Source organism: Pseudorca crassidens, chromosome 7, assembly GCF_039906515.1.
Source record: "Pseudorca crassidens isolate mPseCra1 chromosome 7, mPseCra1.hap1, whole genome shotgun sequence".
Taxonomy (NCBI): Eukaryota; Metazoa; Chordata; class Mammalia; order Artiodactyla; family Delphinidae; genus Pseudorca; species Pseudorca crassidens.
Genome location: NC_090302.1, coordinates 80,096,953 through 80,112,706, shown reverse-complemented (window position 1 = coordinate 80,112,706; position 15,754 = coordinate 80,096,953). Strand labels below are relative to the sequence as shown.

General features: G+C 45.8%; 1 protein-coding gene, 1 long non-coding RNA gene and 1 other non-coding gene across 9 annotated transcripts in view; 2 read left to right on the top strand and 1 right to left on the bottom strand.

The window, feature by feature from the left end:
- Positions 1 to 15,754, bottom strand: part of LOC137227941 (uncharacterized) — a 78,003-nt gene that overhangs the window by 39,188 nt on the left and 23,061 nt on the right. For 2 of the 6 annotated variants that reach the window (XR_010945070.1, XM_067744597.1), the window contains exon 4: positions 1,186 to 1,276. Coding sequence is in view for 1 of the 6 variants with exons in the window: in XM_067744597.1 (XP_067600698.1) it covers positions 1,186 to 1,276 (91 nt within the window). In the remaining 5 variants the exon portion in view is untranslated. Of the gene's footprint in view, positions 1 to 1,185; positions 1,277 to 1,830; positions 1,892 to 2,575; positions 2,733 to 3,056; positions 3,101 to 15,754 lie in introns of those variants that run through there. The other 4 variants (XR_010945072.1, XR_010945073.1, XR_010945077.1 and 1 more) reach the window with 4 other exon arrangements.
- Positions 1,178 to 1,346, top strand: LOC137228495 (U1 spliceosomal RNA). Its single transcript, XR_010945284.1, has one exon. It is a non-coding gene; the product is annotated as a U1 spliceosomal RNA (small nuclear RNA).
- LOC137227943 (uncharacterized) overlaps positions 2,053 to 15,754 on the top strand; it is a 43,477-nt gene continuing 29,775 nt past the window's right edge. The window contains exon 1 of one of the 2 annotated variants that reach the window (XR_010945080.1): positions 2,053 to 2,525. This is a non-coding gene — a long non-coding RNA (uncharacterized lncRNA). Of the gene's footprint in view, positions 2,526 to 2,729; positions 3,136 to 15,754 lie in introns of those variants that run through there. The other variant, XR_010945081.1, reaches the window with a different exon arrangement.

The following is a 15,754-nucleotide window of genomic DNA, read 5'->3' as shown; positions in this document are numbered from 1 at the left end:
TGGCATGTGCAGGAGTGTGAGAGATGATAAAACGCATTCATGTGGGGAGTGAGGCTGAGCAATGATAATCAAGGGAGCTCTAGGGAGAAGTGGACATTTGTGGTCACCTTAAATGATTAACAGGATTTTGAAATACAGTAAAGGAGTCAGCTAAGTTTCTATCAGTTTCTACTCTGGCCTCACTGGTAGGTAGAGAATCCTGGTTCTCTGTGTTGATGCCAGAGACAGTTATCCATCCATCCACCATCCATCCTTTCATCCAACCATCCATCCACCCATGCACACATGCATACATCATCTGACATTTTATTCATTCATTTGTTCATTCTTCCAATGTTCCCTCCATCTTTCCATCCATTCTTATGTTATCTATCAAGGCCCTACTCTCTGCAGCACGCTGAAGGCAAAAATATATTTTTTTGTCTTTTTAAAAAATAACTTCATTTATTTATGTATTTTTGGCTGCGTTGGGTCTTCGTTGTTGCGCGCGTGCTTTCTCTAGTTGCAGCGAGCGGGGGCTACTCTTCGTTGCAGTGCGCGGGCTTCTCATTGCAGTGGCTTCTCTTGTTGTGGAGCACGAGCTCTAGGCACGTGGGCTTCAGTAGTTGTGGCTCACGGGCTCTAGAGCACAGGCTCAGTGGTTGTGAGGCATGGGCTTTGTTGCTCCGTGGCATGTGGGATCTTCCCGGACCAGGATTCAAACCCATGTCCCCTGCCTTGGCAGGCGGATTCTATTTTTTTTTTTTTTGCGGTACGCGGGCCTCTCACTGTTGTGGCCTCTCCCGTTGCGGAGCACAGGCTCCGGACGCGCAGGCTCAGCGGCCATGGCTCACGGGCCCAGCCGCTCCGCGGCATGTGGGATGTTCCCGGACCAGGTCACGAACCCGTGTCCCCTGCATCGGCAGGTGGACTCTCAACCACTGCGCCACCAGGGAAGCCCGGCAGGCGGATTCTTAACCACTACGCCACCAAGGAAGTCCCGGCAAAAATATTAATAAGACAAGAGTTTAGCTTTCAAGGAGAACATAGTCTAGTGTTAGGCTGGACAACTTAAAAATAGGTCATAATACTGTGCAATAAGTCCACCCTATAGGAGTTTGTTTAAAATACGCCTCTATGAATGCCCCTTTTCCCCCAAAAGCCTTACCTGACCACTCAATCTAAAATAGGTTATTGTATACTTACCTGGCAGGGGAAATACCACGATCAAGAAGGTGGTATTTCCCAGGGCGACGCTCCTCCGTTGCACTCCGAGTGTGCCGACCCTTGCGATTTCCTAAAATGTGTGAAAGAAACTCAGTTGCATAATTTGTGGTTGTGGGGGACTGCGTTTGTGCTCTCCCCTTTAAAAAAAAAATAGGAAAAATATAAAATAGGTTCTTGTTACTATTCTTTTTCATGATATTCTTTTTCTTTTCCTTTAGAGTGTTTATCACAATTTGTTAATATAATAGTATGTTTATTTGCTTAATTTCCGTGTCCCCAGTGGGGGTAGGTTCTATGTCTGCTTTGCTTACAGTGAATACTCAACCCCTGGTCCCGGCTGGCACACAGCAGGCCCAAAGGAGACATTTATTGAGTGAATTAACAAATAAGCACTGATCGTACCCAGGCATGATGATTTCTTGCACTAAACCAGTGGTTCTCAAAGTGTGATCCTTGGACTAGCAGCATCATCAACACCTGGGAACTTGGTTTGGAGTGAAAAGTCTTGGCCCTACCTGTTCCTTCACAAACTGGTCCCATACCCAGAGGGCAGGGAGAGACCAAAGAAAGAGTCAGACCACTCCAGATTGGTAGGTGGCAGATTTAATAAGCAAGAGTACTTACTTCTGAGGCTTGTCTTTGGCGCCTGCAAGACGAATAGATCCCTGTACCTGCCCACCAAAACCTTAAAGTTAAAGAGACCTTAACTGGATTCAGTCATATATTCAGTCCAGACAGTCTCAAAAACACCTTTCTCTCTCAAGGCTACGTCCTTGAAACAGCTCCCACTGTGGGAAAGTAGGCTGAGCCTACATTCCGAAGACAAAGGGTGTGGGAGGAGCCTGCGACTGCCTGAGTCCAGCTGGTGGGTCAATCAGTGGTCATGCCCTCTCGATTCTTCCTCCAACACCAGCCCAGACCAGAATAGAATCAGAAACTCTGGAGTCAGCAGTCTGTGCTTTAACAAGCCTTCTGGGTAATTCTGATGGAGACTGAAGTTTGCAAGCACTGTACTAAAGTGATAAACGGCCATTCTCGTCTACCATAGACATCTGTGGATTTTGGCACAGAGATAAGAGTAATTATGTCTGGACTGGGAAATACTTCATGGAGAAGGTGACATTTTTAAGGAAGCCTCAAGCTAGATAAGCCAGAGAAAAGCAATTCAGGCAGAGTACTGTGTACCCAAAGGCACATAGGCATGGATTAGCCTGGCCTTTGGAGGAGTCTATAAGTAGTTCTGCGGGAGGGTCCCGGACATGGCAGGGAGATTAGGCCGGAGATGGAGGCAGGCGCCTTGAATGCCAAGTTTCAAGCAGGTAAGTAACTTGGTACCCCGTTTCCCCTCCCCACGGCTGTCCAGACTGACCTGAGTCAGACTTCCGCGGGCTCACTTCCCGTCCCCGCCTGCCTTTTTCCTCCTTCCCTCTTTTCCCAATTCTCCCACCTCCTCCCTTCCCCTGGGGGTGAGACGGCCTAGCTTCCAGGCCAACTCCACTCCTCCCCGACCCGTCCAACTCGCTGACGTCAGCTGGGCCGGGCGCGCCTGGTTGGCGGCTTTGGAGCCAGGCCCCGCCCCACTGCGCGGCTTTGGGGGAAAGCCCAGGATGCTGGTCTGCGTCGAGGGAGCCGCGCAGGCGCCGTTGGTACAGGGCGTCGCGGGGCTTTCAGGGCTCGAGAGAAAGAGTCCGTGCCTCAGGAGACACCTTGCTTCCGAGGGAGCGGTCCGTGGTGTCAGTGTCGGTTGCTCGGGACCCACGCTTGCGTCATTTAGCGCCACCCCCCCCCCCAGGGGAACTGGCTTCCAGTCTGCGCCCTCTTCTCCGCGACCGACCGCGCTGGTGACTCACAGAAGGACTGGTCTCCAGGGTCCTCAACCCAACGATGCCTGGAGGCGATGAAGGGTGATAACAGACTTCCTAAAAATAGGTACTGTTTACCGAGCACTTCTTAGTGTGCTGGCATTGAGTCACCTACACCTTGTAGTTCTCAACTTTATGCAACCCAGTGCCCTGTTCTTATAATACGTTTCAGTGCCACTTCAGCATTTGTAGATAATGTAACCAGCCTACATCCCAGTTCAATAATATTAAACCACAAAATGCCACAATTAGTGTAAAGGGGGAAATAGAAAGAATTTATAATAATAGAACATATAGTTCATGCTCACTTGGGCAGCACATATACTAAAATTGGAACCATACAGAGAAGATTATATGCATATATACATACACTTGTTTTTTTCAGCAGGGAAATGCTTGGGCAGACCCTCACTAGAAGATATAATGAAGTAATTATTCCCCGCCAATCTGCAACAACTGCAAATGCAACCCTCACTGATACAGACATGTTATAGTAATGGCTCGAATACCACCAGTACTGTTGCAATTGCATTATGCTTTTCTGCAGTGGTGAACTCTCCTGCTGAAAAATTCCAAATAAAACAGAATCCAGTCTTCCCTTGATTGACATGGTCCCCTGCTGCCTTTTGTTCACCCCTCCAGATCCATTCTCCCTCATTCTCCCCAGGGCAGAGACCACTGGCACATCATATCTCACTGAATCCTTACAAACACATTTGGACTGGGTATCATTATTTTACACATGTAGAAATAGGCTCAAAGAGATCCAGAAAGCTGCTTAGGTCTGTCTGTGGTGGGTCTTGAGTTCAGACTCAGATGTGACTGGATTTAAGGCCTCTGTTCCTAATTGCAAAGCTGCACTGCCCCTTTGCAGTTTGGGTCTTTGTCAGAGTCAAAGGACAGAGAGAGTGCTAGAGGAGGTCAGGTCTAATTCTCCATAGAGAAGAGGGCCTTCACCAGAGATGTACTAGTCTAGGTATGCTGGGCTATGGATAATAACATATAGCCTCAAAATTTCAGTGGCTTGGAATTCCCTGATGGTCCAGTGGTTAGGACTCCGTGCTCTTACTGCTGAGGGCCTGGGTTTGATCTCTGGTTGGGGAACTAAGATCCTGCAAGCCGTGCGGCAAGGCCAAAAAAAAAAAAAACCAAACTCAGTGGCTTAACATACAGTAGAGATTTATTTCTTGCTCCAGTAAAGTCCACAGCAGATCTTCTTGGTAGGGTGGCTCTCTCCTGGGCAGCTCTCCTTCAAGCGGTGAAATGAGAGATTTGGCCTTCTTCCATTAGGAAGCTCTGCCACCTCAGAGCCTTTTGCTTCCAGCCTCACAGATGAAAGGGAGAGGGTGTGGAAGATTACTTGGAATATTTTATGGGCAAATGTGGAGGTGGCTTGCATTTCTTCTACCCTTCTCCTATGGGCTGAACTCAATCACATGGTCCACACCTAGATGCGAGGGGGCCTGGGAAATGTAGTCTGTGTTTGGTGAGCACAGCCATGTCTCTGCAGAAATGTCAAGCTCTTCCAGTCCCTATACTAAGAGCATAAAAAAAGGAGGCTTAAGTTCGTGTCATCTTTTTTTTTTTTTTTTTTTTGCTATGAATACATTTTACTGAAATACTGTAGGACTCACTTTCACAGTAAGGTACCTAAACTGTTTCTAACACAGGAGCCAAGTAACATCCAACTCTCCATGTACAACGTCTTGCCATTTCTAGAAAAATCCTTTCACATTTTTAAAAATTAGCTTCGGCTGGAAGGCCTGGGGTAATGGTTGAAGCCCAGAGTGTCTCTGAAGATGCTGCATGAGAGTTTTCATTGCTGCTTCGGAGGCTGGGAGCCCCACTGGCCAATGAGGAGGCCAGAGCCCCACTGACAGATGAGGAGGCCAGGCAAGATGAGCTGGAACATGTGGAGGGAGCTGGGTTCTGCACTTATTCAGACTATGGGTTTCTCATCATCCTTCCTAGATGGGCTCTGGAAGATGGTCTCTTTATGTCTACATGTTGTGCTGTACCCCACAGGCCTACAAGGCCTGTGCTTGCCCTGCTTCAAGACTGAAGAAAGAGCCCGGAGTCAGCAACAGAGACATCAATGATTTAATGGATGGGGGAGCTTATACATCTGAAGCAAGGTCCTGGAGCGACAGCCCACCATGTGCAGCGGGCGGCAGGCAGGACATGGCGGCAGTCTTCACTCCAAGTGTTATCTTTGCTGTTGATCTGCTGAATGACTACGCCTCCTATCCTGCCCCCTTTCAGGGCCTTAGTTTCCTCATTTGTTACATGGTTGTGGAAGCCCAGCCCTCAGAGCTGCATGATGGCCAGATGTAATTGGTAGGATAGAGTGGTTGTTGGGGGAAATCATGGAGAGAGCTGCCTCCTCCTGAGGTCTGACCTTGCCTAATGTCTCTCCGGACTCCACTTTCCACCTTCTGCAGCCAGGAAGGCCCAGCAGGACCTCCTGGTTGTTGAGGAGGCCTTCCCTGCGAAGCCTCAAGTGCCCATGGTCCCTCTGAACACTGGCATTGTTGGGGAAGAACGGTTCTGAGTAATTAATGAAGAGTGAAATCCAGATACTAGAATCTACCAGAGGACTCCAGCAAGCTCCCTGGGACCCAGTGGAGGCCCCAAAGAACCTGGCATGAATCCAAGGAGATGCTGGAGCTGTGGCCGAGGAGCTGGGCTGGTGTGTGTTGGGGAGCCCATGCTCACTTCAGTGGTTGTCCACAGTTTGGTCTGCCCCAAACCTCTCTTCCAGGAGTCAGCTCTCCCACACCCAAACTACAAGGTTGCAGTGGGAACTGTCATGTTTCTACAGTAGGCCCCTGGCCCCTGGTCACTTGATTAGTCCAGGGTCAGGCACTTGACCCACACTGGAACAATAATTTTTCTGCTTGGGAATTTTGGAGAGAGAAAGAGCTATTTTAACTTCTCTCCAGCTGATTGGTCCAATAACATATAACCCTTAGGTTCTCTTGACAGTCATATTTTTCTCACTGTGTGGAAGTAACAAGCAGGGGAAGCTGGTCTGATGAGAGAGAATGAAAGATGAGGAGACTTCCAGTGGTGTTTGAGTTTCTGATTCTGCTCCATTCCTGAGGCTAGGCTGTAATCTAGACTCTGATATCATTAAAATTAAGTTTCCCCTTTTTGCTTAAGCTAGTTTAGATAGATTTTGTTGTTGTTGTTATTGATCCAAAGAGCTAAGGAATAGTATGAACTTCCTTATCAAACACATTTATTCATTCAAGAAATATTTCTGGTGCATCTACTATGTTCCAGGTACTGTGCAAAGTACTGGAAATTTGGGACTTCCATGGTGGCGCAGTGGTTAAGAATCCACCTGCCAATGCAGGGGACACAGGTTCGGGCCCTGGTCTGGGAAGATCCCACATGCCATGGAGCAACTAAACCAGTGTGCCACAGCTACTGAGCCTGCGCTCTAGAGCCCACAAGCCACAACTATTGAGCCCATGTGGCACAACTACTGAAGCCCGTACGTCTAGAGCCCGTGATCTGAAACAAGAGAAGCCAGCACAATGAGAAGCCCGCACAACACAACGAAGAGTAGCCCCCGCTCGCCGCAACTAGAGAAAGCCCACGCACATCAACGAAGACCCAGTGCAGCCAAAAATAAATAAATAAATAAATTTATAAAAACAAAACAAAAACGCCCCCAAAACCCTCAAAGTACTGGAAATTTAACTATGAATAGGATAGACGTGGTATATACCCCCAGGGACCTTATACTTGGAGGCTAGGGCAGGACAGACCTGGAACAAGTACTATACAGGTAAAATCCAGGTTTATGAGAACTGTCAAGAAGGAAAAAAATTTTCCTCTACCTTTCTCTGCTCTTCTGTCTGGTCTAAGAATTAAGTTGACACGAGACGGACTAACAGGAGAAAATCAAATTTAATTACTTATGTACAAGAAATCCACATTAACATGAGAGATTCCAAATACAGGCAGCATGAGGTATATATGTCATTCTGGACTAAGGAGAAGGGAGCACGTGTCTGGGACTTCAAAGGGAAGGAAGGCAATTTGTAGGAAGATAAAAAAAGAGCAAATGTTTGTTAAATGTTTGCTGGGCCGTGTAGAAACAATGGGACAGAGAGAGGAATTTTAACAAACTGACTTTGCTAGTTTCCTGCCTGTCTACCACACCTAGTTCATATTATACTATAGATAGCTCTGGTGATAGTTCTCTTTCCTGGAGAAGGCCCTCTCTCTGAATTCTTTTAGGTAGTTAAGGGGGAGGTGAAAAGAAAACAAAAAAACTTCTTGAGTCTTTTGTTTCTTCCTCATGCCAAAGAGACGTATTCTGGGGTGGCAAATTTTGCTCCCCTACAAAATATATCACAGGGTTGTGAGAACATACAAGCTGAGAACTGAAGGACGGGGCAGGGGTTGGGTGGAAGAAGATTGGAATTAGGATGTCGAGGAGGGAGAGCATCCCAGGCAGGAAGAAGAGCACGAGTGATGACAACTCCATCATGAACCAGCATCCTCTGGAGAGAAAACAACACTCCAGCTGAGCTGGACCAGCTAAGGGGCCTGATTTTTCACCTCCCCCCATTTTGAGCCCTCAGGTAATGCATTGGTAAGAAGACTCTTTCCTTTTCCCCAGAAGCAGCCTAGCAGGGACCACTCCCACCTGTCCAGACTGTTCTATTCCTTATTTATTTTTTTTTATAAATTTGTTTATTTATTTTTGGCTGCGTTGAGTCTTCGTTGCTGCACGTGGGCTTTTTCTAGTTGCGGCGAGCGGGGGCTACTCTTGTTTGTGGTGCGCGGGCTTCTCATTGCGGTGGCTTCTCTTGTTGCGGAGCACGGGCTCTAGGCACGTGGGCTTCAGTAGTTGTGGCACACGGGCTCAGTAGTTGTGGCTCGTGGGCCCTAGAGCACAGGCTCAGTAGTTGTGGCGCAGGGGCTTAGTTGCTCTGCGGCATGTGGGATCTTCCCAGACCAGGGCTTGAACCCATGTCCTCTGCATTGGCAGGTGGATTCTCAACCACTGGGCCACCCGGGAAGCCCTGTTCTATTCCTTATTGAGCTGTTGCATGGGGAGAAACACAAAACACTTCCAGGAAGGCCTTGACACACTGAACATGATCTGTATATGCATTCTTCCCTTTCATTCATACCCCTTTCTGCAGAGAATGCTAACTTTCATCCTAATAGCCATTATCCCCACCTTACTTACTCCTGTGTTGGGGGCACCATGTATCTGGCTAATAAAACCACATTTCCCAACCTTCCTTGCAAGTGGGGGTGGCTAATGAGAGGTCAGTGGAAGTGATTAGGTGGGATTTTGGGAAAGCTGTTTAAAGGAGTTAACTCAGCAAGCACCCCTTTTCCCTTTCCCCCTATTCTTCTTTCTTTGTCCCTGGGACATGAATTTGATGAGTGAGCTCCAACAGCCATCTTTCACTCATGAGGTGATCTTGAAGATGGACATCATGTGCTGAGGACGGCAGAGCAGATGACAGATTCCAGCTTCTGAGACCTTGTAGAATCCCCGTACCAGCCTGACCTGCCTGCAGATGGTTTATCATGTGAGAGGAAAATAAGTCCCTACCTTGTTTAGGTCGCTGTTGTTTTGAATCTCTTACCAGCGACTGGACAAAATTGCTCATTGGTGTAATCCTAAAAGCCCTCTTGTAATTCAGTTTCTCTCCACTAAATAGTCCCCAAGTCATCCATTCAATCATTTAGTCATTCGCTCACTCAAACACTCTCTGATTGAAGATAGCCATCCCATATTCTAGAATCAGATGAGATTATGTGGGTATAAAAGAGTGTTGTAGGGCTTCCCTGGTGGCGCAGTGGTTGAGAGTCCGCTTGCCGATGCAGGGGACACGGGTTCGTGCCCCGGTCCTGGAGGATCCCATGTGCCACGGAGCGGCTGGGCCTGTGAGCCATGGCCGCTGAGCCTGCATGTCCGGAGCCTGTGCTCCGCAATGGGAGGGGCCACGGCGGTGAGAGGCACGCGTACCTCAAAAAAAAGAAAGAAAGAAAAAAAAAGAGTGTTGTAAATACCAAAGCATTAAACACATATTAGATTGTGTTATTATTTTAATTAATATTATGATTTGTTGTTGCTCAAGTGTCACAATTAAGGAGATTTTAGTGTGTAGCAATTTGCTAGAGGGAAACTCCCATTAAGTGGTGTGAAATTCAGTTCTATTTGATGTTGTAATAAAAGAAGCAAGGGGTAACCCAGTGCAAGTGCTTCTCAAACTTTAATTTGCACAGAGAAATACTTGAGGATCTTATTAAAATGCAGGTTCAGACTCAGGGGGTCTGAGGTGAGGCCTCAGATTCTGCATTTCTCACAAACTCCTGGACAAGGCTGCTTGCCGCCCTGGACCTTCGAATAGTGGGGACTTAGATCTTTGCCCGTGCTGGGGAAAGAAATGAAGAGAGAGGAGAAAGGGAAGCTAAGGGCAGAGAGGAGAGCATTTCAGAAAATGGGAAACAGTTTCTTTTAGAGGCTGTATCTCCAAGCAGGTTGGTAACTTAATAACAGCCAGGAACTCTGCAGACCTTATTTTGTTTAATTCTTACAACCGTATATAAGGGGAATTCTAATTCTTAGTCTACAGTTGAGAAAGCAAGTTGAAGCTCAGAGAAGTTAAGGGATATGACCAAAGTCACACAGCAGGTCAGTGGCAGGGATGGGATTGCCACCCAGGTTTTTCAGAGGCCAGAGCCTGTGTTTCTTTCCAGGCCCCTTGCTAAAATTCCAGGGGGACGTTTACTCCTTTTGCTGAATTCTTCCTCCTCACCCAGGAAATGCTGGTCAGGGGAGGAGGACGAGGCTGCCCTAGGGAACCAGGCCCCCGGTACTTGAATGTTTGGCTCAGCTCTAATTTATCTGAAAGGTTTTCTGTGGCTGCTAAGCTCTGTATTTTTTGAACACTGGGGCCTTGGTAGTGGGAAGTAAGGTGGGTGCCGGTGGGATGTTTATAAGTTTTGCTGGACAATTTCCATTTCGTAAGCCCAGTCTCCTTTCTGGAGGTTGCCGTGGTCCAGAGCAGCAGGAGTATGTCCTGGGAAGTGGAGGCCACAGAGGTGAGAGCAAACCCTGCTCCAGCTCTGACCCGGGACCATCGCTTTCTCCCTGGATGCCCTTGAAGGACTACTAAAACCTGACAGTTTGGCCCAGCAATCAGCAAACCGGCAAGTGCCAGGCCCCAGTGAGGATCCTTGCTTCCTCCCAAGATAGGAGATAAATGGGCAGTTTGTGTCCCCATAAAAGTTCCGCCACTCAGGGTGGAGCCTCTGCCATAGGCTCCCACTGATGGTGCTGTTCCCCAGGGCTCGGGTGTAAATCAGCCATTTCCTTCTCCAGTTTCCCACATGTGACTAGCCTTTGTCTAATTTCAGCACCGTGGGGAGCTGGGGAGGGTTCCCTGCACAATAAATCTTTCATTGGGAAGGTGGTTTTATCATTAGAAAGGATGATTCTAAAAAAAGAGAGGATGTAAGTGACTAATGTGTTCAGGAATGATGAAAGGAAGGGCTCAGGGTGAGAAGAAAGGGATGAGGCTGGGATCGCAGAGCAGAGTTGAGGAGGTGTGGGTGGAGAGAGTCATGGAGACATGCCAGGAATGCCAGTGCAAGGCCTGATTGCAGAAGAGCATGAAGGAGCTTCCTGGTGAGAAGAGAAACCAGGATACGTGGTGTGCTTCCCTCTCCTCTCCTGAGGACTGGCTGTGGTCTGCTTGGACATTAGCTCCACCGTTGTGTGGAGGCTATTGGACGCACTGGTTTCAGGTCTTGGATCCAGTCACAGCAGCAACACCAGAAGTGGGGACGGAGGGGCAGCAGGGGCAGTCGTCTCATGGAAGGATGTCCAGGGCACCCTAGTGTGTGGTGTCTGAAGGGGAAGGACTTAATTAATAGTATCTACTCTGACTGAGCCCAAAACATCCTCCAGCCTTCATTCCTTCAGGGACCTTTCCTGCTCCCAGGCTCCCCTTCAATGCTAATTTTTGAGACAGCATCAGCATTTCCAGGGCAGTGAAGGCCAAAGCCACCAGTTGGGCTGCAACACTGAGTGGTATTGGATATCTCAGATTACCCTAACTCTGGCTGGTCTAGTCCTAGAAGCAGAGGAAGGCCAGGAAAATGTTCCCTGGAGCCCGTGGCCTCCACTCTCTCCTGGCCGCCACTCTCTTCAGGGCCATGCTATTCTAAATAGTTGATGATCTTGCTGCCTCCACTTCCTTGATTCCCATTCTTCTGGCACTGTACAGTGTAGCTTCTGTCCCACCTCACCCCACTGCACTGAAACTGCTCCTACTAATGGCATCAGGAATCTGAAGCCAAATCCAGGGGCCACTTCCCAGTTCTTACTTTTTCTTTAAATTTTTCATTTACCTGTCGATTACAATTGTTTCTTCTTGAAAAATCTCAACTCTAGGGCTTCCTAACTAGGGATCCATGAGAGATTGTCTTAAGGAAGAAACAACATGCAGTCTTTAAAATTTTTATACCAAGTGTTGTACAAATCTGCATCTTTCTAGGGAGGATGGTCCAGGGCATTCATTGGATTCTCAGAAGGGATCAGTGATCTGCCAAAATGTCAAGAACCAGTGCCCTTGAAATCTGTATTGGTTAGAATTAGGTTCTGCTGGCAGTGATCCAAGATAACCGTGGTTGATTTGTTCTTCATGTATACAGAATCAGTCATCAGAGCTGGAAGGGTGACTCTTTCTAGCTCTGCTCTGCCAACACCAGGGTGTAGTCCTCAACGTCATAGTCCAAGGTGGTGCTCCAAGCAGCATGTTGGAAGGAGGGACAAAGAAGAATATAAAGGACATGCTCCTGCTGTCTCTCAAAGATTCCCAGGAGCTGCTATGTGACACTTTCACTTTTATATTATTGGCCCAAACTTAATCTCATGGGTCAGATCTATCTGCAGAGAGGCTGGGAAATGTCCTTATACTGGGTAGTCTATTGCTATGGATGAAAGGGAGAATAGATATTGGGGGGCAGTTATCAGCACTTATTAGAGCTTCTGTGACACCACCAGTGGTGGATACTGTGATTCACACAATATCCCTTTCTACTTCCTTCTAGTTTAAGCTGGGAAGACACACTACCTAGATGCCCTTGCAGCTGGCATTCCAAATGTGATTTAGGAATTGCTAATTAAGTGAACTTGCACAGGACTTGAACCTGGAGCTAAGTGGAGAGAAGGGGCAGGTGAGGCATCAATTTTGCAGGTGTGGATTGTGGCAGACTTGTTTCCTGGTCACTAGCTTCCTGGTTTAGCGGCTTCCTGTAGCAGAGTGGTCGTGGCTTCTTTCCTGATCGTGATGATAGAGGCATGATGATCCTGAGGGCTTACAGTTATCTCTGGAAGCTTCGGTTTTTTTTTTTTTTTTTTTGCGGTACGCGGGACTCTCACTGCCGTGGCCTCTCCCGTTGCGGAGCACAGGCTCTGGACGCACAGGCTCAGCGGCCATGGCTCACGGGCCCAGCCGCTCCACGGCATGTGGGATTCTCCCGGACTGGGGCACGAACCCGCGTGCCCTGCATCGGCAGGCGGACTCTCAACCACTGCGCCACCAGGGAAGCCCTATTTTTAGTTTTTTAAGGAACCTTCATACTGTTCTCCATAGTGGCTGTATCAATTTACATTCCCACCAACAGTGCAAGAGGGTTCCCTTTTCTCCACACCCTCTCCAGCATTTGTTGTTTGTAGATTTTCTGATGATGCCCGTTCTAACTGGTGTGAGGTAATACCTCATTGTAGTTTTGATTTGCATTTCTCTAATAATTTGTAATGTTGAGCAGCTTTTCATGTGCCTCTTGGCCATCTGTATGTCTTCTTTGGAGAAATGTCTATTTAGGTCTTCTGCTCATTTTTTGATTGGGTTGTTTGTTTTTTTTTAATATTGAGCTGCATGAGCTTTTTATATATTTTGGAGATTAATCCTTTGTCCATTGATTCATTTGCAAATATTTTCTCCCATTCTGAAGGTTGTCTTTTCGTCTTGTTTATAGTTTCTTTGCTGTGCAAAACCTTTTAAGTTTCATTAGGTCCCATTTGTTTATTTTTGTTTTTATTTTCATTACTCTAGGAGGTGGGTCAAAAAAGACGTTGCTGTGATTTATGTCAAAGAGTGTTCTTCCTATGTTTTCCTCTAAGAGTTTTATAGTGTCCAGTCTTACATTTAGGTCTTTAATCCATTTTGAGTTTATTTTTATGTATGGTGTTAGGGAGTGTTCTAATTTCATTCTTTTACATGTAGCTGTCTGCTTTTCCCAGCACCACTTATTGAAGAGTCTGTCTTTTCTCCACTGTATATCCTTGCCTCCTCTGTCATAGATTAGTTGACCATAGGTGAGTGGGTTTATCTCTGGGGTTTCTATCCTGCTCCATTGATCTTTATTTCTGTTTTTGTGCCAGTACCATATTGTCTTCATTACTGTAGCTTTGTAGTATAGTCTGAAGTCAGGAAGTCTGATTCCTCCAGCTCTGTTTTTTTCCCTCAAGATTGCTTTGGCTATTTGGGGTCTTTTGTGTCTCCATACAAATTTTAAGATTTTTTGTTCTAGTTCTGTAAAAAATGCCATTAGTAATTTGATAGGGATTGCATTGAAACTGTATACTGCTTTGGGTAGTATAGTCATTATCACAATATTAATTCTTCTAATCCAAGAACATGGTATATCTCTCCATCTGTTTCTGTCATCTTTGATTTCTTTCATCAGTGTCTTATAGTTTTCTGAGTACAGGTCTTTACCTCCTTAGGTAGGTTTATTCCTAGGTATTTTATTCTTTTTGTTGCAATGGTGAATGGGATTGTTTCCTTAATTTCTCTTTCTGATCTTTCATCGTTAGTGTATAGGAATGCAAGAGAGTTCTGTGCGTTAATTTTGTATCCTGCTACTTTACCAAATTCAGTGATTAGCTCTAGTAGTTTACTGGTGACATCTTTAGGATTATCTATGTATAGTATCATGTCATCTGCAAACAGTAACAGTTTTACTTCTTCTTTTCCAATTTGTATTCCTTTTATTTCTTCTTCTTCTCTGATTGCCATGGCTAGGACTTCCAAAACTATGTTGAATAACAGTGGCAAGAGTGGACATCCTTGTCTTATTCCTGATCTTAGAGGAAATGTGTTCAGATTTTCACCACTGAGAATGATGTTTGCTGTGGGTTTGTCATATATGACCTTTATTATGTTGAGGTAGGTTCCCTCTATGCCCACTTTCCAGAGAGTTTTTATCATAAATGGTGTTGAATTTTGTCAAAAGCTTTTTCTGCATGTATTGAGATGATCATATGGTTTTTATTCTTCAATTTGTTAATATGGTGTATCACACTGATTGATTTGTGTATATTGAAGAATCCTTGCATCCCTGGGATAAATCCCACTTGATCATGGTGTATGAGCCTTTTAATGTGTTGCTGGGTTCTGTTTGCTAGTATTTTGTTGAGGATTTTTGCATCTATATTTATCAGTGATATTGGTCTGTAATTTTCTTTTTTTGTAGTATCTTTGTCTGGCTTTGGTATCAGGATGATGGTGGCCTCATAGAATGAGTTTGGGAGTGTTCCTTCCTCTGCAAATTTTTGGAAGAGTTTGAGAAGGGTGGATGTTAGCTCTTCTCTAAATGTTTGATAGAATTTGCCTGTGAAGCCATCTGGTCCTGGACTTTTGTTTGTTGGAAGAATTTTAATCACAGGTTCAATTTCATTACTTGTGATTGGTCGGTTCATGTTTTCCATTTCTTCCTGGTTCAGTCTTGGAAGGTTATACCTTTCTAAGAATTTGTCCATTTCTTCCAGGTTGTCCATTTTATTGGCATAGAGTTGCTTATAGTAGTCTCTTAGGATGCTTTGTATTTCTGTGGTGTCTATTGTAACTTCTCCTTTTTCATTCCTAATTTTATTGATTTGATTCCTCTCCCTCTTTTTCTTGATGAGACTGGATAAAGGTTTATCAATTTTGTTTATCTTCTCAAAGAACCAGCTTTTAGTTTTATTCATCTTTGCTATTGTTTTCTTTGTTTCTATTTTATTTATTTCTGCTCTGATCTTTATGATTTCTTTTCTTCTTCTAACTTTGGATTTTCTTTGTTCTTCTTTCTCTAGTTCCTTTAGGTGTAAAGTTAGATTGTTTATTTGAGATTTTTCTTGTTTCTTGAGGTAGGGTTGAATTGCTATAAACTTCCCTCTTAGAACTGCTTTTGCTGCATCCCATAGGTTTTGGATCATCGAGTTTTCATTGTCATTTTTCTCTAGGTATTTTTTGGTTTCCTTTTTTATTTTTTCAGTGACCTCTTGGTTTCTTTTTTTTTTTTGGCGGTACGCGGGCCTCTCACTGCTGTGGCCTCTCCTGCTGCGGAGCACAGGCTCCAGACGCGCAGGCCCAGCGGCCATGGCTCATGGGCCCAGCCGCTCCGTGGCATGTGGGATCTTCCCGAACCGGAGCACGAACCCGTGTCCCCTGCATCGGCAGGCGGACTCTCAACCACTGCGCCACCAGGGAAGCCCTCTCTTGGTTTCTTAGTAATATATTGTTTAGCCTCCATGTGTTTGTGTTTTTTATGTTTTTATTCCCTGTAATTTATTTCTAATCTCATAACATTGTGTTGGGAAAAGATGCTTGATATGATTTCAATTTTCTTAATTTTACCAAGTCTTGATATGT